The 21,927-nt window shown below is 36.1% G+C and overlaps 2 protein-coding genes across 3 annotated transcripts in view; one reads left to right on the forward strand and one right to left on the reverse strand.

Annotated features, from left to right (window-relative positions):
- The window catches only part of LOC113673925 (fibroleukin-like), a 26,865-nt gene extending 13,681 nt beyond the window's left edge, over positions 1-13,184 (forward strand). The window contains exons 3-6 of one of the 2 annotated variants that reach the window (XM_089187606.1): positions 2,260-2,337; positions 10,466-10,660; positions 11,126-11,185; positions 12,813-13,184. The gene's annotated coding sequence lies outside the window, so the exon portion shown is untranslated. The remainder of the gene's footprint in view (positions 1-2,259; positions 2,338-10,465; positions 10,661-11,125; positions 11,186-12,812) is intronic. The other variant, XM_089187604.1, reaches the window with a different exon arrangement.
- On the reverse strand, positions 12,249-17,745 carry LOC149037319 (angiopoietin-related protein 7-like). Its single transcript, XM_089187609.1, has 4 exons — positions 17,321-17,745; positions 16,203-16,379; positions 13,378-13,758; positions 12,249-13,058 (listed from the first exon to the last, which is right to left on the reverse strand). The coding sequence occupies exons 1-4, from the start codon at positions 17,379-17,381 to the stop codon at positions 12,769-12,771; spliced, it is 909 nt and encodes a 302-aa protein (XP_089043735.1). The 5' UTR covers positions 17,382-17,745; the 3' UTR covers positions 12,249-12,768.
- Positions 17,746-21,927: the final 4,182 nt, after the last annotated feature.

Here is a 21,927-nt window from a genome sequence, read left to right on the forward strand (position 1 = left end):
AAAGGAATGGAAAGGACTTAAATCTTAGGCTGGACGAAATTCGATGAATCAGCCAAATATTATATGCAAATGATTCGCACGATACTTGTTATATAGGGATGTTTTATCTGTTTTATCTTCTCACACTTGAATTAAAACATAAAATCTTTTCATTGACTAGCTAGACATTGAATAGCCATTCCAAAGCTAGGAGAAATTTAAAACTTATATTGCAGACTTTAAGGAGATCTTTTCAATAAAACGATTGAACGATGGAACTGGAAAATAGATTGCGCTGACCTCGGAAAACGAACATTATTAGACCCTACAGGCCACCACGAGGGCAAAAGTTCGACTGTGTCAGACAATCTGACTATTCTTTATTCAAAGCCACCATCGAAGGACATTCCAAAATGTTTAGAGTTCGACCTCTGTTTTCTACGATTGATAACACAGAGTGAACTTTTCGAAAGTTTTTGCTTAGGAAATTAGGTTTAAATGACATAGATATGCGAAAAATGTCCCGTATTTGAAAAAGTAAGCTTTGGATCTAAGCACTGATTCAATTTTCGACGAAAGTTTCTTTAGGACGCGGATTGTTTATCAAGAGCCAGATTTCACATACGCGTTCCTTGTTGAATACCTCTTATTTTAACTATTTTGGTGTTGCGTACAGTATCACTCAGAAACGCGGTCAAAAAATGGATGATGGCAAGGTTTTGTCAAGACTGACTGGACTCAACCTTCTGCCGAGTTATAAGTAACTGACAGAATTGCGTGCGGACATGTTCTAAACATCAAGACTTTTCAAGTTATGGGAGTCGGGTACTTCTGTTTTCGCCGGTGACAACACTAATTGTATTATTTTTTTCGACAATGACCGTCAAGAGTGATCCGTTAAATTGATTACCGTTTCAGTGAATCCTTGGTTAGTCATGACCAGAAAGTTTCCAAACGCAGTTAAAATTGCACAAATATACCTTAGGATTTACCGTAAAATTTCCACTGTTAAACGTAAACTAGGGAAACTTATGTTTTGTTGGAAAGTGATAAACTTAAACGGATATCAACAATATTTTTAGGTCGACCTTTGTTCAAGGACGTGCGAGTTCGTGGGAACTGCGTATAGCGATCAGACAGAATTTGTGATTGGTTTCGACTTTAGTAATGGAATTTGTGATGAAATGGTGAAAATGGCGCTAATCTTTTATATAATGGAATCCGAAACGACAAATTATTAAGGCTTAGTTTCGTGTGGCCTGGCTTTAGAGCCACGAAATAAGGCTAAATGATGATATTTATAGGTATTTTAGAGTACCATTGTTCATCACATCAGAGGCCTAAGAGTGATAGCTTTAACTTTATCAGTTGCCTGAATAACTATGAATGTTGAAATGGAAATATTTTTCTTCTGATACAGTAACTTAACACATTGGGCAGGAGAGACACAATTGTCTATTCAATCTAGAATGACCCTAAGATCCTGGATAAAATTGCTCTGGGGAAATATTTTATTCCTAAACGTTAGCGGGGTAACTCACGCTTTGTTGGAGCAGAAACCACTCTTCCGTGGAAATGAAAGACAAGATTCTTAACTTGATAGCAACAACTTTTTAGGGATGACCTTTGTTATCTAAATTTAATATGGCTCGCTAAAGCGGAATTAGATTGAAAAGAAGATCAAGGATTACGATGAGTGACCAGACATTCCTGAATGTAGATCACACGTACCAATTATTTCAACCAGAGTAGTTTCCTTCTTCTAACCTTCTTCAATCAATTTTATCATCCATCGATCACATCATTATCTACCTCGTACAGTTATGGTGCCTACAAATGTTAAAATCATTACAAACGTAAGCGGCATTTCTATCTCAGTCCATGATGAATATCACAATTCGTTTTGTGAAGTCCATTACGGGTGTTTATTATAACGTCTAATTATCACAATCACTTCATTTGCTCTCGTTTTGATTGAAGCCGTAATCATTCTCTGTGTTATATTACTGATCTTTTTAAATTATCACGTATACTACAAATATTTCCGGTATGCTATTTGAGAAACAGCTTATTGCTAATAATATATTGTGTTCTCTGGTCTTAACTGCACTCAAAAGAGCTCGATGCGAACGGAATAGAATAATTAGAAAAACAAGCCTAATATTCTTCAAGAATATTCGACATGTTGATGACCCAGTGGGTTACCAACGAAGAATGAAAGCTTGCAGTTCACAGCAATATCTTACGAGAAATAACATATCAACTCCAATCACATTGCAGTAATCATCACACACTAAGCTGTGGCAACATGCTCGGAGCCAAGTTCGCTCTTTAATTGATTGAAGGGCCAGCAATCAGGTATGTTTAGCCAAATTTTCATAGATTTTCTTTCGAACTTCTTGAGAGTATCAAAGTTAAGAGATGTCGAAGGATTCCAGAAACCATGTATATTCTTGAGTTTACTAAATGTGCGACCTTGGATATTCTTCATTAGACCACTTTTGATGTGTAGCACGCGCATTAAGGTCACAAACAGGATATTCAATGGCTCCGCCCAAGTTATATAGCAAGAAGTTCAAGTTATTTCACGGGTAAAACTATTTTTACCTAGTTTCGCGATGTTTCTGACTCAATAATATTTTTTTTTAAGCCCAAAAATATTGTAATCGTTTCATAGATAAATGTGTTAAAACAATCTTTTTGCGCCATATCGTCCCATTGTCTTAGTATATACCAAAACAGCGATTCACTTCGGTAGCTAGGGAGAGCCATTTACCAAACTACAGCAGGGCGTGGTAAATATCCACAACAGGCGACCTTCAAATTGGTGAATAGTTGTTAAATAATTTGTAGCTCAAGCTTACCGTGATTCTAAAGAAATTGTGGTGATGCGTCGGTGAGAATGTAACAAGAACGTTTAACGCTTAAAACGACAGCTTTAAAAACTCTTTATGGTGGCCAATTTATATTATCAATTCAGTTGATAAATCCAAATAAGTCCTTAGAATCAACTTAGAAGGGTATTTGATGATTTGAAAAAGAGATGCTCTCATTCGTGCTGCGATTTGTTTCACGAACGTTTGATGCTTGAGAGAAATTACGCTGCAGCTGTTTCTTGTCATATTAATATTTCAGTTTGCGTTACGGGGCAGAGACTTAAGCTCTGAAAATCAGAGGCAAAGGAATCACATGTGTAATAACACAGCGATGCACACGTTCAAGCGGTTACTGAACAGACATTTAATCTCTATCAAGTGCCTTCAAGGTACAAACGAAACTGAATATATAATGAGTCTAGCAGCACGTGCAAATGAAATTCAACACAGGGCGTGAAAATTACAATATTATAACAACATGCCGCACCAATCAGTCGACTAATTGATCGGTAACTCAGTCAGCTATTCTGTCCGTAAGCGTATCTATCAATTTTCTGTAAAACATGCGATTGTCTCAGACAGGGAACCAGCGGTCTGAGTGAAGAGTGTACGAAAGAAAATTGAAGATGAAAAACTATTTCACTACCACTGAGCATAGGGAATTACAGATAGTCGAACCCAGCTGTATTTTAAAAGCGGCCTGTACGGAGATTAGAGGAGCGCCCGCTAAATACAGGTTTTAAATAATAGGGGTATTATATAGAAAACGATAGAAAATGCCAAATGCCAATACACACTAAGAAATATAACTAACCTTGTTTCGAAAGATAAAACTGGATTTAGGTGCACTTGAAATATTATTTTTAGCATCAATTAAGTGGTTCCGGAAATCCAGTACCCTCACTGACACCACAAATGTGGTATTCAATTTGGATAACATACCAAATATATATTTCTTTGGTCAAAAAGAAAATTTAAGACGGATATATCTCAGAAGGGTTGTAACAATATCGTACCTATCAGTAATCATTATTTATAACATAGCGCGCCTGCTTGCCGCTTCGAGCTACTCTTACACATTACTCGTGCTCTTCAAACTTCCCGCGTGCATCCATAACGCGATATACGCACGCCAAGCATGAACAAATTCTTAAATTTCAGATACTATGCACGGAAATTCAGCACTTTCACTGACGCCGCAAATTTGAGATTTATATGGTTAACAAATTAGCACTATCTTACCTTGTTTCATCATGTTTCTGACTCAACAAAATTCTTTATTACGTGACTCACCCTGACACCTCAAGAAGCTTATTAGTTTTATCTGTGGAGAGCAAAGAGCCAGCTTTTCTCTTACTTTACTCTTCCTGCAGCCACAAATAAATTCAGTCTCCCCTGAAAACTCATAATTTCTAAGATAGAAAGGTAAATTGTAAATTCCAGCGTCTTGCAACAATCTGAATATGGGATATACTTTCAGACGTATTAAAGCTATTTTTAGGTACTGTGAACGCCAATTAAGGCTGGTGAAATCTTTACTATCATTTAAAATGGACTTAATCATGGATTTGATGAAATTATAAAATACCAGAAATGTTGTCGCTAGATCTGGGAAGTTAAAGGCTCTTACAGCTTGAAAAAACTGTTATTTTACCTGTTTATTATGTGATTTTGCTTGTTTTTAATTTTGTTGTCGTTGTTATTGTTTAAGTCTATGTAAATATAAATCTGTATTGTTTAGTTAGATTGAAAGTAATATCTTGAAGAGAAATGTCTTCAATCGTGCTATAATCGATAAAGGGGGTAAGTTTCTGAAGATACATCGTCGGTGGGAGAGTATTACAGAGTAATTCAGTATTATCAACTGAGCTGATAGCGTAAATTGACTACCGTAGAGATTTTCAGAGGTGAAGTTTCGAGCGTTAGCCCTTCGTCATAGAAATGCAAAGCAGTTAATAGACAGTAAGTTGATAAATTCTCTTTGAGAGAAATCTTTCTAAGCGTACTTTAATCAATTGAATCATTGCTGCAATTTAAAAGTAGTTTTAGCGGTGGAATTGTGCTGGTAAGGCTTACACTATTTGTTAACAATTTGTAACCAAAGATAAGGATAACATTGTTAATAAAGACAAGGATTACGAACCTTAATGCTTCGGGCTTTGTAAATGTTACCGAGGAAGGGTTAATGTGATAAAAAAAAATGCATGAAACTGAAGAGCGCAAAATATGCTGCTATGTTTGGCCGAGAGGAAAAGATGGGACATTAACTTCTTTAGGGCATCTATTATTGACGAATGTGCGGATTGAATATTCAGTGAAAAAGCACAACGAAAGTTTGCGAAAGAGTCCAAATCTTTCAACTTTTAAATGGCAGTTCCTTTCTTTGTCATCGTTTATCGGTGCAAGCTCAAACAATAAAAATTAAGATTTGCAAAACACCGATTTCTGCCATATCAAAAGAATGGGCATGTCCAACACGGCCAAAATATCATTCGAACTTTTTCATCTAATTGTGTCTGCCCATGATATATTTAGTATTCGATCATTATTGTGCTGCGTCGGTAGAGGATGCTACAAGATAAATTTAGTTTTACCAACTGAGTTATTATGTAAATGTGCCTCCTTATCGTTGCTGGTAATTAGACTTCATAACATAATGCGGGTTAAAGCAGTCTATTCTTCACTCTTTCACCTTGAATTAAGATGCCAAGGAACTGCCAGTGTTCAGTTTCGATTAGTTCCTTGATTTAACAAAAATAAGTTCTTCTGTTTATTTCCTGAAAAATATCTTGTTACGTTTTCTCAGGGGGTTAAAGAATAATGGTGTAACCATAACAAAGCATAAAACTTTGATGAGCATCTTAATTCAGCCAGAAAAATCACTCGTGAGTGGTAATAAGAGAGAATTTGATATTTTAAATCTTCAGAACAGACTTCATGAACCAATGAAAAGCTTTGCTTTTGTCAAAATTCAAATGGAAACGGCACAGGTCATAATACTAACATTAATATTAAAGGCACAGGTCAAAATACTAATATTAATTTTTCTGACAAAGGGTAGCAAAGTTCTTTTTTATACGACTTGAGAGAGTTTCGATTACCTCTCATTGTTAAGTGTGTCTTCAATAGCTTCTTTAGCTACACCGCTATCATGTTAAACATTGTGACAGTGTACCCCATGCAAAAACCTTTTTGCCAAAGAATTTAACAACACTGTTGCTCAGTCTTGCTATTACTGATGTCTAGGTTGGTTTATTTGCTCAATCTTTTCATACTTTTTGGTCAAGTGGCTAGCTGCAGCAAATGCTTTTTTAAGCTCGCTTCGTTCCTCGGTGTTGTGGCTGTTATTTTAGCAGGTTCGTTGGGATTCATCTTCATCTCAGAAACTAGGAGCTTGTGACAGGCAAGCTTGTAGTTATTGTGGTGATCTATATGGATGTAACGATAATTATGTGGGAGTCATGGGAGTAGCCACTAGGTTCTCTGTTACGTTTGTGGTTTACATCAGAATATATTTGACTGTTCGACGGCACAACAGTCCGATACAATATATGCAAGTACAAGATAACGCGAGAATACGAAGCAATGCGAGTGAAGCGTCTTGCTTAAGGACACAACGTCATGCCCCAGCCAGGACTTGAACCCGGGCCGTCCGACCCAGATTCCAGAACACTGATCACTGGACTACTCACGCCTCACAATCTCACGCCCCTATCCTGTTTTATTAAGTTTTCTTTCTCCTTTCTTCTATATGCATTGCTCTTATAGAAACCCTGGCTTGATTGTCGCTTTGGAAAAAAAAATTATCTTTCCTCTTATTTGAACTCCATTATTTACTGCTGGAAAATGAGGCATTCGACACGCTGTCATGGACACACTCAGGAACATGTTACGGCTCGAGGTAGAAATGAGCCATCTCGCTTAATTTACAATCGGTCTTCAAATGTCGTCCATCTTGATAAATGAAGCCTTCTGTGTGATTGACAAAGACTGTGTGCAGTTTTAGCTTGACAGAGTAAATAGGGAAAGACGAGAATAGCCTTACATCTGCACTCAGAGGTATGATGCGACAGCCGAAATAACTATAAATTCAACTTTTGAATGAAAAAGCGTTAAAAAGGAACTGCTTTAGAGAAGAGAAATATCAGTGAAAAAGAGAAATATCAGTAAAACTGTAAAACTTAAATTGCGAAAGACAGTGAAATATTGTAATTATGAAAGCAATTACAAATGAAATAGGAGACATATATGATGTGTACCAAGGTATTCCTTTTCTTTTTAATATTATAAAACAAAACGGTAAAACAGAGAAATTGAACGCTGTGATGGAGAACCTAAACTTTGAATAAGGATCTTTCTATCTACATAACAGTTCTCTTTAATTTTCAATGCATTGCCAAGGAAGACAGATGAAGAGAATTACAATAATTGATGAAAGAGAAGGAATTTGTATTGGTATCACAAATTGGTTTCTTCCAAATCAATTTAGACTGAGAAGTAAGATATTACCAAGGAGGAATTACTTTCAGATCATGATTCAATAGTGAACGGGCGGACTGATTTCAAGACCTCAAGGTGGCGTAACAATATCATATAAAAAAAATGACTTGAAGACTGTTCTTAAATCTAAAATACACCTTTACTTCAAATAAAAGTTTATTTAGGTAGAAAGCCTCTAAAAAGGTAATAACTAAACGGGAAAGATTATGAATGATTAACTAATGGAACGTTTCATTTGGATTCACATCATCGATGAATTGAAAAAGCCGAATTGTAATGATTGAAAATTTAAATATTCAAAACGTTTAGCTTGTTACTACATTTTACTCTCAAAAGAACTCTAACCTGGGTAATTCAGTAACTAAAAAGTCCTTAGATCTCGGCAGATAGTTGTTGCCTATGCCCAGCCGGGAACTTAATTGAAATAATTTTAGTTATAAGTTTTTCTGAATTACCTTTAGCTTTAAAATGCTTACGCGTAACAGGAAGTTTGTAGGGCTGGTTTCATTTCTGGTTAATATCCCTTAATTGTAATACAACTCTTAATAACAAAGCAGCTTAGTGGGCATAATACTTATTCACCATCTATTGTTTGCGATTTTGCGATGACATTATTCATTGAAACATCACGAGGAATTTTTGCAGAAGAGTCCAAACTCCTAACCTTTCAATATAAGATCTTTCAGTAGGAGTTTATACTATGCTATGTTAGCAGTGCTATTTTCACATGAAGCGCTAACATTATGCTCGTTTCTCCAAATTATACCAAAAATGTTGCTAGCAGAATCTATAGGGGCCTTTGATTGTTTTAAACGTAAGGGGTTCTAGCGTATTTTTTGCTGGAGGCTCACAGAACCTGATGTTGGCACATGTCTCTAAGCAGGCGTAAGATGTTTAAGAGATGAACACCCATAAGACAATTTTTTAAAAAGGCGTATTTGATGAATTTGATCCGTTCCTTGACTGGACCACGAGGAACATAACTCTGTCGCCGTTGTTGATGTTGTTGCTTTTTTAATATTTTAGTTAATCATAACCATTATTGGTGCATATGCAGCTTCATTTTTCACTAATCATTCTGGCCAGTTGTAATTGGACAGTTGGCTATAATCGGACACCTTTAATCGGACAGTTGAAGAAGCCAATCATACTAAGTCCACTCAGCTAATCCATAATAGCAACAACCACTTATCCAAAGAAAAATTTGGGAATTTCCAAACTGGCGGAATTTTCAACAAAAGGCATTGTCGCCAATGGAGATATTAGTTCTAGGTGTATTTGTTTTTTCGGAAATTGAAATGGTTATGATTAATTGGTATCAGGACTTCTTGTCGTTCAATTCTGTCTGTAATTAAACGAGTGATTATAGATTACAGACCGAATTGGACTCCACGCGATCCTATTGCCACTATTAATCAAAAGCATAACAAAATTCTTGAACTTGACTGGTTATCACCAGGCCGATTTAAGCACTACTAAGTCAGTGTACGCGCCATGCTCGTAACTGGACTTTTTAATAGGACAGTTAAAGGGACAGTTACCAAGTCATGCCTATGTAAACGGACAGAACGCGTATTTAACTGTTTTTTTTCTCGTTTTGAAAACGTATAACAGGACTAATTCTGTCTGTAATAATACTCGTGATTAACAAATCGGACTCTCGTTTCGCAGTCGTCCAATTTTGTCAATCATTCGTATCATTATCATTAATTTTCAAAAGAAAAAAAAAAAGGATTTATGAAGCTGTTGTCGTGACCAGCGGTCTCTTTCTGTTTATTATTTGCACATAGGGACACCTCTTTTGGTTGAGCAGTCTACAAGAGTCGAAATGAAATACGAGCAGGTTAAAATAGTAAAGGAAAGTTTTTGCAAGCTTCTTGTTTGTAAGCGTTTCGATTACTGATCCAACTGTTGTTTGGACAATCATATATTGGAATGAAATGACTGATAGTTGAATTTTTATGGGATTAAAAGATAGCACTCATCTTTTAAAAGAATGCAAAGCAAGGAAATTCATGACATCTGAAGTTGGATAAGTAATAATAATCCACCTTAAGAACGGATTTTTAAGCTGAAAAATCTGGTTATCAATTGTCACAAAATCCGAAATCCGGATATCAAAAACTAAATCCAGATTTTCCAATCGAAAGCACTAAATAATTCCTCTGTGTCTGTATGAAATTCTCTATGAAATGTTACGGTATAATATATCGTAGTTGAAGTGCATTCATACCAGACAATGACTTCTTCTCCGGTTAGGAGCTGATTTTGGAGGGAGGAACTGAAGAATAAAGGAGTTGGTTCCAGAATACGTAAGACACTTTTGTTCCTGTGTGTTTGAAAAACGTGAAAATTTTTTTGGATGTGTTCTATTACTATCGTTTATCGTTGTTTTTATCCTCATTCATTTGCTTTATACGTAATCAAAATTAACGAGAGTTGGAGGCTAAAGCTAATAAGTACGTGTCAACTATTCTACGATCATATTGTAGATATAAAAAAATCGCCTAATTGTGCTCTGGCTTTTGTGTCTGAAGTCCATGATTATGACACTAGAAGGACATATTTGCAGCACCTGAGCCCTTGCATCTTCATAATAGATGAAGGAGATTCTGTCCAAAAGTTATGGGATGCTACTATTAAAATGATATTTCTATATCAATGCGGAAGAAGCCTATTAGGAAACTTTAAAAAATGTTGTTATTGTGAATCATTTTTCTCAGTATTTATAAATGTCTTCCTTAGACCACGTACTATTGATACATATAAAGTGTGATTCCTATTCGCTCTCTTATATATGTGAATCGCTTTTGTTTTATTGCATGAAAAAAATGTTATTTAGCGTAAAGGGCATCTAATTAGCTTGCTTTATTATGCCCACCTAGGTTTCTTTTTTTTTTTTTAATTTGTTGTAATTATTCAAAGGTTTTGATTGTTGTAATGAAGGAAACAATGATAAAATAATAATAATAATTATAATAATAATTATAATACAGATTGTAATGAGTCAAACAAGTAGCACTCCTTTCGCTAATAATCAGTGTACGTCTGCAGATTACGTCAATAGACTTTTACGTTAATATATATTTTTTTGTTCCCTTCGAAAACAGATGCCTCTGTTTCCTTTGACTCCCTCGCTCCTCACGAAGATTTCGTTTATGGTTCCTGGGATAAGGTTCTTGCTGATTGTGCTTAAAAAGAGTTGTAGGCTAGTGGTATGGCAACAGAACTAAATGTGCTGTTCATTTAAATATCATCGTTAGTTATCCGCGCTGTGAAAATGAAACCTGGGCTGTTATTCATAGGTGAAAATTAGATCTTACCAGTGTCGAGAGCAGTGCTCCAACATCAACTGAAATGATGCACACTGTTGTAAAGAATGATGACGCGGCTAGTTTATCAAAGAGAAAAAATGAAACACTGTTCAATTTCTTTCTCGAAGTCACATTGCCGTTTTCCTTTACCTCAAAACTTTGGTTGGACTCGAGTGATGTAGTCTAATCTGTTTGGATGTCTGTGGTACGCAAAGGCTGGTAGAAAAAAACAGTCAGTTTTGTGATTAGAGGCTTTGGTTTACCTACTGAAACGTGTATGTTAATACTTTTGTTATTTTCGGAATAAGTATACTTTTAAAGCTGTGTATAATTTTCTTACGTACTCGGGGACAGTTTTTCCAGAAGGCACACTATTCTGTGACAGTACACACGAGAAGTGAATTAATATATTACTGAAACTGTAACAGGTGAAAGAACTTTTTTCGCGCTTCACAGGTAGCAACGGAATTCCTCGCATATTGGAATTAATTTTCATCAAGCCCGTCATGAATGAAGGTAAGGGTTTCAGCCGGTCTTATTAGCGCCCATTGTGTCTAAAGTAACTTTTAACGTGTCTGAAAAGATCTTCTCTCTCAGATTGTGGTTTGTAGTCAAATTCGTTGAGATTTCGTTAAAGCTATAGTACTATTTATCCTTCAAGTTTTCAGGAGAGTCTGACTATTTGTTAGACCTGAAATAAACGGTAGGTACAGTAAAATATTAATACGGGAATAGTCGGCCGTTTTCTCACTACGCGTAAAACTGATATAAACCACTTGTGTCTGTAAAGTAAAATGCTAAATTAAGATTAAGTGTCATGAATATGATGAAACAAGGGAAGATATTGCTAGACCTTACAGAATCATTGAATATCACATTAGTGGCCTCGGAGCACGTTCTGGATTTCCCTGAGTATCAAAATTTATGAAATATAATAATTTCTGGTTGATTTATTCCTTCTGATCTAATGCTGCGGCAAAATATATAATTGAAGAAGATAACATATCTACTATTGGCTATATAAGGTCTCATAGAACTGTTTCGGTGTCTCTACAAAACAATTTTAAGTTTGTATACAAGGGAAATTTATGCAGGAAACTGACCTATGAGGTACGGCGCTCTTGAGAGCGGAACTTCGTCGCAACAAAGTGCAGAGTTAGGGGTAAACTGAGAACGTATGTCCTCTTGTCTGTTACTCAACTTTTCAACCCGTGAAATTTTAAGTATACCGTCGATGAATTCCGTAAGATGGATGAAAACATTTCCAACTTTGGAACATGATTGTTTTTGTCATTCTGTTTACACGAAAGTATTTAACAGGAGTTATCTCGCTCAATATGCTGCAAAGACATTTGAAACATGTTAAACTAACTCTTGTACGCAGATGAGCGGTTACACCAGGTCTGGAAGTGGACCTCGATACTTAAACGTATTCATCAGATCAAGCGAAAGATCCTCACTGCAAATATCACATTGAAAACCATTGTAGGCTTAGAAATCCTCGAGCATAGGAGCAGGTATTCGACAAGTGGATTCCCATGGCAACTCAATCGACAAGAGATTTATGTAGAAGTAGAAATATTACAAACAGTCTTTATTTTCTCACAGATTATAAACTTACATTTTAAAGGTGCCTTTTGTTATCTAATCTTTGATGGCACTGAAATAGCAAAGCTTAAAAAATCATTAGGAAAGAGAAAAACTATAGTATTAATAACGAAACATGTATAAACTCTATCTTATGGCATATAGCATTCCACTGCATATAGGATTCTTCTGAATTAATTTTTGTGTTATGAAAATTTTTTTTCCTAAAATTTTGTTTGGTGACATTGTAATCGTATTATTTTAAACAAATCCCATAAATTCTGCAAATAATGAAACATTTCTGATAACAACTGGCTACGATATATCTTCTTTACAACTAAGTGTAGTCGAGTCTATGAAGCTGTTAGTAATCTAATTTGCATTCTAAAAATCTAAAAGTCTTGGAGTAAAGAGATTGAAAAAAGTAATCGGTGTTTTCGGTCGCACAAACTACTTCTTGATTTTTCCAAACAGCGTCAATTAAGTAGATACACATTTCATGTACGAAGAATTCAAGCCCCGCACATAAATTCCACTGGTCTTATTTTCATTTCAGTTGATTCTGGAGTGCTTCTCTTGGCATTAGTAGAATCTAACTTTCCCCAGTGGATAGCGGCCAAGGTTTCATTTCCACAACGTGGATAAATGCCATTGAGATTTGACGAAACAACACATTCAGTAATACTGCTGTCATACCACCAGCCTCCTCCTATTTTTTGAGCACAACCAGCAGGAACCTTATCCCAGGTACCAAAAACGAAACCTTTATGAGGACCGAGGGAATCAGAGGACACAGTGGCATCTGTTTCAAAACAGAACAAAAGAAATCCGCATAATTCAAGGGTCCTTAAAATGTATGTATCGCTTCAAACTTGTAGTTATCCGTAAAAACAAATAATAAATAAAATAAAATAAGGTTAGTAAGAAATTTGTTATGTGGCACTCGGACCAAACTCCCGACCGAGTAAGAACCAATCAGAACATGCGGGTCTACCTTAGGACTACCCTGCTACTTACTAATAACATTATTCGACCACGTGGAGTTTTAGATCGAGATTTAGATGAGAGAGAAGTAATGTATAAAGATCGAGCGGTGAATGCTAAAAAAACGGTCTATTTACTTATGATTTTGCCAAGGTATAGCCGGTACTTAGCGGTTTCGGTCCCAATCCCAAACCAGTCATACTCATGGTGAACAGTTTTGCCACTTTTTACTCCAAGATCTACTCGAAACTTGTTCTTTGTCTTGTTTCGTGTCAGGCGGTTTATCTTGTCCAGTCCGAGCCAAAATTCACCGACCATGTTGCCGAAGCCATGCTTGTAGTCATCCCAGGTGCGGTTAAAATCGACAGAGCCATCCATTCTCTTCTGGATCACTGTCCATCCCCCGCCGGCTGTAGTTTGGTCACAATATACATTAAAGACGCCTGAATCATCTGGGTCGATTGGGTAAACACCGCTGACCCTTCGACCAGATTTGTACAGCTCGGCACAGTTCTTAGCTACTGAAGATAAAAAAGAAGGTTTTCGATGGTGTGGGGAATATCTAAAAAAAAGGTATATCTGAAACAAAGGTGGGTATAGATTTGCACCTGACGAAAAATGTGTAAAGAATTTCTATCTTGGAAAGGAAAAGATGAAACCTACATTTTTCATAGATCTTTTTCTTATTTGTCGTATCAAATTAAATGATATGAACACAAAAGTTTATTAACGTACTCTGTAGACGTACACTGATTGTTAGCGAAAGGAGTGCTACTTGATTCACTCATTATAATCTGTACTATTTTTTTTTATCATTATTTCCTTTATTTATACAATCTCGACCTTTGAATAATTACACCAAAACAGAGAAAATTGGAGATGGGCATAAGAAAGCAAGCTAATCAGATGCCCTTTACGCATATAACATATATCATATATATAAGAGAAGGAATAGGAATCACACCTTTAAGAACAAATATATCAATATTACATAGTCAAAGGAAGACATTAATAAATGCTGAGAAAAGTCATATATGAAAACTGCTCTTAAAGAAGTTTTCTAGTGGGTTTCTCCTGCATCGGTATAGGAATATCATTTAAATAGTAGCATCCTAAAACTGTTGGACAGAATCTCCTTATATTTATTCTGAAGGTGCAAGTGTTCAGGTGCTACAAACATGTACTTCTAGTGTCATAATCATGGATCTCAAACACAAAAGGCATAGAAAAATTAGACGATTTTTCATTTACAATATGATCGTAAAATAGTTGACACATACTTATTTACTTTAGCCTCCAACTCCCGTTAATTTTGATTACTTCTAAAGCAAATTAATGAGGATGAAAAAGACGATAAGCGACAGAAATAGAACGGAGATAAAAAAATATATATATATATATATATATATATATATATATATATATATATATATATATATATATATCATTCACGTTTGTCAAACACACAGAAACAAAACTGTCTTACACATTCTGGAACGAACACCTTCATTCCTCGGTTCCTCCCTCCCAAATCGGCTCCAAACCGAACAATATACTGTTTCTTATTCTCAGTGATAGACTGTTTGTTGCTCCTTTCATAGAAAGTTTATTAAAAAAATTCAAGTGTTTTCCCTTTTTTTTATCCTTTCCATGTTCAGCTACACTGCTTTTTAAAAGAGTATTGTAAAGGATAAGAACTCCGAAGAGAAAACTGTATATTTTAGAATAGCAAAATTAGTCCTTTGAAACATAAATTGGATTCACCATTCTGCAGAATAAGTCTCCCGTAATACAAGTAACGATTGAGAGAAGATGGACCCCAGCCCGGATTATTTGTGACTTACTGAAACGGGTGACACCGCTGGATTTTTTACCTCGAAGGCTCGGTTTATTCCTTTGGGCATTGCTTTCGGTGGCTGCCGAAAACGTGTCGAATGATTTCGGTTTTATTCGTTTCGAAAAAAGTGAGATATTTTGGAAGAAGACCAAAGGAACTGCGGAAGGTACTTCAAAAGACTTGGAGAATAGTGTAATTAAGCTACCTTGGGCGAACAGACTTGTGATCTTGTATCCTTTTGCTTACATTGTCTTGAGATGAACGAACTTGAGATCAGTAAACTGCAATCATTTGAATGGATTTAGTTTCTATTCACGGTGTATTTTTAGCCTTAATATGTTTTTAGGATTAAAGAGCGTCGCAAAAGATTTAAAAATGGATCTTGGACGAGTTGTTGTAATCACTGCGAAAAGCAAAAGCGAAAATCCCGAAATCGACTCTCAAGTCGCATTACAACACGTCAAGGGGGGTTTGTTTACGCGAGTTATTACATGCATTGAAAACTCTACAACGTATTTTATTAATTTATTATACTCATTACTCGCACTTTTATTTTTTCCACTGGATAAAAATATCTTAGAAAGCAACAAAGCAAGTTCTCAATGATTTAAGAACCCTCTTTAAAATCTATATGGTATATTTATACCGCTTGTTCTCTTAACTTCACGTCGCAAATACCGTACTATGTTAAAATACGCGAGCTCCGTTTGGGGGCGCGCGGCGCATGTAATGTTTACTTCTACTTGAAAAGACATGTAAGCTGATAAGTGCTTGGGTTTGATCCGAGGTTGATGTCTTTGACATGTTGCCCAACACACCGGAATGCGTAGCAATTATTAGACATCAATTGAGCAGATTCCCGAGAGAGTTTATTTCATCTGTTAACAGAAGAAAAATATCTCACCTACATCAAAGAAGTTGCGCTCTTCACGATCTTCGGAAGCATGCCGGCATGCCGGCATGTCGGCAAACTAATCGGAATGAATAAGTAATGAGAAAGAACAATAGCCTGAATATATGAATACTTAACAACCTCAATTTTTGAGGTTCACGTTTAATCCGCTATGGAGTAGTCATGCCAGAATGAATGGATAAATACGAGTAAGCGAAGGATATCTTACTTACATGTCAACGATGTTCTGTTCTCTGCGAGAATGTTAACCTCAAATCGAACTTGGGTGAGTTCCTTCATTATTTCTTCCAGGCAAACTGCAGGGTTTGTTTTGCAATCTATTGGCAATGCACGCATTGATGGTAGAATTTGAAAAGTCACAAAAAGTGCCAGAAACAGCAGAGCAGAACCTGAAGAGAAGAAGTCATCGTGCGTCATGAGGTCACTTTGTCCACAATATGTTATACAGTCATATTTCCGAATGAATTTCTAACAACAAACAAAAGGAATTATGGGGTGCTTTTGATTGGGAAATCTGGATTTAGTTTTTAGTTTTTTTGATATCCGGATTTCGGATTTGGCGACAAAACATGAAATAAAAAAACCAGATTTCAAATCTTAGAAATCCGTTCTTAAAGGGGATTATTATTATAAGTTATCCAACTTATGATATCACGAAACCCTTCTTTTGCGTTCTTTTAAAAGATGAGTGCTATCTTTTAATCCCATAAAGCATTTGCTTCTGTTAAATTCTCCTATCAATTCATTTCAACATATGATTGTCCAAACGATGGTTGGACAAGAAATTGAAACCCCTATAAACAAGAAGCTTGCAAGAGCTCCCCTGTGCTATTTTAACCTGCTCGCAATTTTTAAGAATGAACAATAGCTGTTAACTTTGGCATTCCCAAGGTAGAAACGAACTCAAAACTGAATCTGCTTAATCCAAAAGATTCAATTCAACCAACTATTAAACAAGGCGATCGAGTTTTTTAAGTGAAGTTGTTCAGGGCTCAAGTTACTACCAAGAGCGTGAACGATCGACTGTTTCAGATGACTGACTTTACTTAATTTATCATACCACGATTGAAAGATTTCAAAACGTTTGGAGTTCGACTACAGTTCCCTGTGATCGAGTACATTGACTGGGCTTTGAGAGTTGTTGGTGTTTTCTATAATAGGAGTCGCATACAAACCCCATGGGTTAAAAGAAGGTGAAAATTTCAGGGTCTTCATATTCAAAAGCTTCAAAACGAAAAAACCCATATTTGAAAAAAGGAAGCATAGAATATAATTATAATCAGGTAAGTTTCTTAAAACTGTGACTTGCATATCGAACAATGTTACATACCTATTCCTTTTCGATTGTCCCTCATTTTGATAGGTCGGGTGTTGTTTGCAGTGTTATTCATAAAGGCTGCAAGAAGATAAAACTAATTTTATGGTGAAGATAAGAAAGAACATTAAGAAACTCTTCAGAAAAAGTACAATGGGAAAGTTTCTCCCAAAACTAATAGGAACTTACATACCGCTGCGTTCACTTACTTCACTTACTTACTTACCCTAGCCGCCCGCCTCCTTCGTGCTCCGTTCAAGAACTAATTAAATTCCGTGTGAATTTGTGCGCTAAATATACCCACAGAAAACAAAAAGTAGACAAATCCTTTTTTCTCAGGCCGCTCCAGGGGTAATAAATTCCGTTATCCCTTGAAAAAAAATAATGCAACTAATTACATGGAGAATCTACGAGGGGGTCGTAACAGCGAGTCTCTAGTTTTGTCTCGTCTGTGGTCAGTCTTCAGAGTTCGTGAGAACTTGCATGTAGTCGTCAACCATGTAACTGGAATGTGAAATGGTTGACGACTACAGTATCGTTACAGCTAGGGTTCAGAATTCAGCTGGTCTTCTAGAACTATCTTAGTTTCACTCTGTTCTGTCTAAACAAGATTTAAAAGAGTGTTTGATGAAGCCTCTTCCGGAGACACCTTTCATCTGAAAGTTGAGAAACAGCAATGAGGTTTTTTATTAGTTTTCTCCGCTTTTAAGATTTCTCGTTAAAATTGCAATTAAAGGGGTGAGGAAAACACAGGAATAATGTTTCCAAAAACACCAAACAAACAACGGAAAAACTAATAAGACAGCTATACCTCAGTTAAAATCGCATTTCAGAATTCCTTATGAATTAAAACGAATGGAAATCGAGAATTTTTGGTTGGGGCCGCAGCCAATGTAATTTTCCATATTCAAGAGTTCAACAGTCAATGAACTAATCATTAGGATTAATGCTCTGTGTTCACGTAACTCTGTATGCAATTTACAATTTGTTTTTTAGGGGCCAAGGTTTTAGTTAAAACCGCCCACTTTCGCTTATAAATGCGGGCAATTGGTGTTAACTTGTAGAACTCCCTAAAGAAGTTTACGACAGTAAAACGAAACGTGTCGAAGAATTAATAACTTTTATAGCTAACGGTCGCACGTTGCTGCTCACTGGTGTAGTTCTCAAAAATCACACCTCATGATGTTGGGTGTACTCGCCTAATTTACCTTATTACCTTTTAAACCGCCTCCTTCGCACTCCGTGCAAGAACGGACAAAAGTGCGTATGATGTTGGTTTATGTACCCGAAAAAATACATAGCTGCGATCAAAAACAACAAATAGACCTCTGTTGCTGCCAAATTGTTGGATTTAAGAAACTCTCGTCGACAGAGACGGAGCTTAACTTTTTTATTTCATTGCGTATGTCCTAAGCGAAAGTCCTAATAACTTCGATGCACCACGTCCATTCCAGTCACCTGTCAGTCATATAAACATTCCGGCTGAATGCAGTTGTGCGAAATATATTTCAGAATTGATCTTTCCGTTCTTAAAAGGGAAAGCTAACAATGTTTCGGACCAGACACTCCACTTCTGTAGCAGTAAAATACGACATTCTAAATTAGAACTTTCAGGAGCGACCGATAATTTTTGCAAGTTCGTGAGAACTGCGTATGGTGTAATGTGAGAATTTGGGATAGGTTATCAATGTCATCTCGAGATTTATGATTAACAAGTTAAAGTGTCGCTAACCTTCAAAGCGGCGCATCAAAGAAGATTTATGACTTTAAATGCTGTTGAATAAGTTGACCGTAGAAATTGAATTACCTCCAAGTGATAGACTTTCCTGTAACATTGAATATTGCAAAGCAAATCAAATGACATAGAGTAATTCATTATGTTGCACTTATTATTATAAACAGTAGCTATATAGCTGTTTTATATCCACTAATATTTGACTCTTTAAAGAGCTTGAGGGATTTTTATAATCCTCATTACTAATTAGACAAACGATGAAAATGCATTAGCATTGTTTTCAACGCGTCCAAAGCCTTTTTGTTTTTGCCTTCGGAAGTCTTATCACCAGTTTCTACACGGAAAAAAAAATTCCTTTTTCATGGGAAAAATCACGCTATCAGAATGTTTTCCGGGACCTGGAAAAACTCATGTCTACACTTTGTTTTCCTAACAGTTTTGCATTGGTTATCCAGTGTGGGTTACCACAATGTTTGTTTAGTTTTTTCCTGACGCGGCTACTGAGGTGAAAACTTGATTGACACTACTTATCCAGTGTGGGTTACCACGGTATTTGTTTAGTTTTTTCCTAAAGCGGTTAATGAGGTGAAAACTTGATTGACACTAATTTTCCAGCATAAGTATTACACTGACTAACATTCCGTTTTCCTAAATCTGACTCAACGGAGACTTTTAATTGACGATGAAGAAATCGGAATTTATACTATCACGTTTTAGTTGCGAATTCCTTATTTTCAAAGGGTATTGAAAACTTCCACAAATCAAATTAAGAAGTCCATGTTGCTGATGGCAGGCGGCTTTTTGGTTCTTTTGGGACAATTGGGTTATCTATCATTTCATTTGCATCATTTGGTTTATTTTTGCTAGTTGAACATTCATGTATCTTGGATCATATCTGCCTGTTGCATCATTTGTGTCTATGGGATCACCAGTGTCTATTGGATCGTTTGTGTCTTTTGAAGCGTTTGTGTCAATTGAAGCGTTTGTGTCTGTTCGATCATCTATGTCTATTGGATCATTTGTGTATGTTAAGTCATTTGTGTCTATTGAAGCGTTTGTGTCTGTTCGATCATTTGTGTCTATTGAAGCATTTGTGTTTATTGAATCATTTTTGTCTGTTACATCATTTGTGTCTGTCAGTTCAACTGTGTCCATTGAAGAATTTGTGTCTGTCGGATCATTTTGTGTCTCAAAACCGTTTCGTTATTGTGACAAGAACGGAATTAGAATAATCAAAATAACATGCCTAATATTTCATGGGTCCCCATCAAAGTGTCAGAAAGACACACGTCAGCAGTTTGCACCAATATTGTATTAGAAAGAATACCTCAGTCCAAATCACATTTCAGCAATCATTTGACATAACTCTGTTGCCAAAGCCCGGAGATGAGTACGCTCACCAATGCACTTAATGCCGAGTAGTCAGAAATATACCATGAGGATTTTTTTAAAACTTGTTGATAGTATCAAAAATATGGTATTTGATGTCGAAGGATAAAAAAAGGAAATGATGTTCGTTCTGTAGATGAAGAAATCTGTGAGATTGAGTATCGTCATAATTGTAAAAGGGTGCACTACTTACTGTTTTCGTTCATTACAATCGTGTGATGATTTGTAGCTTGATGTAATCGTAGTCATGGTTCAAAATCACCAAAATTCTCGTCAAAATTGTTCAGACATTTTCCTTTTCCTTTCCTTCGAAGTTTTTAAAGTGGAAAAATTGGACAGCTGTTAGAAGGCTTAAACTTACCTAATGGGGAGCCGGATGTTTCAACAAAACTTTACGAGCGTAATGGTCGACAAGGCTCAAAAGGGTCCAGCGAAGGGAATCACTGGCTTAACTGAATACGTTGCTTCGTTTTTCGGACAGTTGATATCATTTTCAGCTGCTGGATTTCAAAAGTATCGTCAAAATATAATGTTTTAATTTCAAAACCGCACAATTTCAGAATTTTAAAATTTTTCAACACAAATCTATAAAATTTTCTGGTCGTGAATTCGAGTAAACAACGATTTAAGCATGCTGAATCTACTACGTGGTCTTGCGTAGAAGATTCATTCATTTTTCGCTCCAGAGAAGAAAATTTTCAGGTCTTTGAATAAATATTTGGTCTCGAAATATTTCTTGGTCGTTTTTGCCTTTTCATAGTTTTGGAGCAGAACACGATTACTTGGTAAACCCGACAGAAATTTTTGTTTTTCCGAGTACAACTATTTTGTACATGCTATGTTCTAAAATAATTGGTTCATGCATTGAATGTGCTTATATCGAGTTATTAATACACTTGGGAAGTTTGAAGAGGGCTCAAGAAGCTAAGGTTGCTCTCGTGTGTACATCTATAACTCGATATACAATCGCTAACCAATTCTTGAATGTTTCATAAATACTTTAGAGAGTAGATTTGCGACGGAGTTCCGTTCTCAAGAGCTCCGCACTTCATTGGCCAGTTTCCTGCATAAATTTCATTTGTGCACATACCTCTTGAAATATATTTGGATAGAGACTTGGACAGTTCCATGAGACCATTGATGGGCCGATGGTAGATATCTTATCTTGTTCAAATTTATAACTTGCCGTAGCACTGTATTAGAAGTGATACATCAAATTAGAAATCATTATGTTTCATAAATTTTGATACTCAGGGAAACTACTCCTGAAAACTTCAACCTTCTGCTGAATCATAAGTAGTTGAAAGAGCTGCGTGCACACGTGTTCAATACATCAATGCCTTGTCAAGTAGTGGTTATCGCCAGAGACAATACTTATTGTAGTGATGTTTTCGAGAATGACCGTCAAGAGGAACCCGTTAAATTTATTACTGTTTCAGCGAATCCTTGGTAGGTCGTGTCCAGAAAGTTTTTAAACGCACTTAAAATTGCACAAAAA

The sequence above is a fragment of the Pocillopora damicornis genome, chromosome 11 (assembly GCF_964200805.1).
Source record: "Pocillopora damicornis chromosome 11, jaPocDami1.2, whole genome shotgun sequence".
Lineage (NCBI taxonomy): Eukaryota > Metazoa > Cnidaria > Anthozoa > Scleractinia > Pocilloporidae > Pocillopora > Pocillopora damicornis.

Bases quoted from the DNA above. Each gene is read 5' to 3' on its own strand.
- LOC149037319 (XM_089187609.1), bottom strand. From the start codon at position 17,381: ATGAATAACACTGCAAACAACACCCGACCTATCAAAATGAGGGACAAT. The intron at 13,759-16,202 runs GTAAGTAAGATA...TATCTTCAGTAG, and splicing joins GAACAGAACATCGTTGACAT to CTAAGAACTGTGCCGAGCTG. The intron at 13,059-13,377 runs GTAAATAGACCG...GTTTTGAAACAG, and splicing joins ATACCTTGGCAAAATCATAA to ATGCCACTGTGTCCTCTGAT.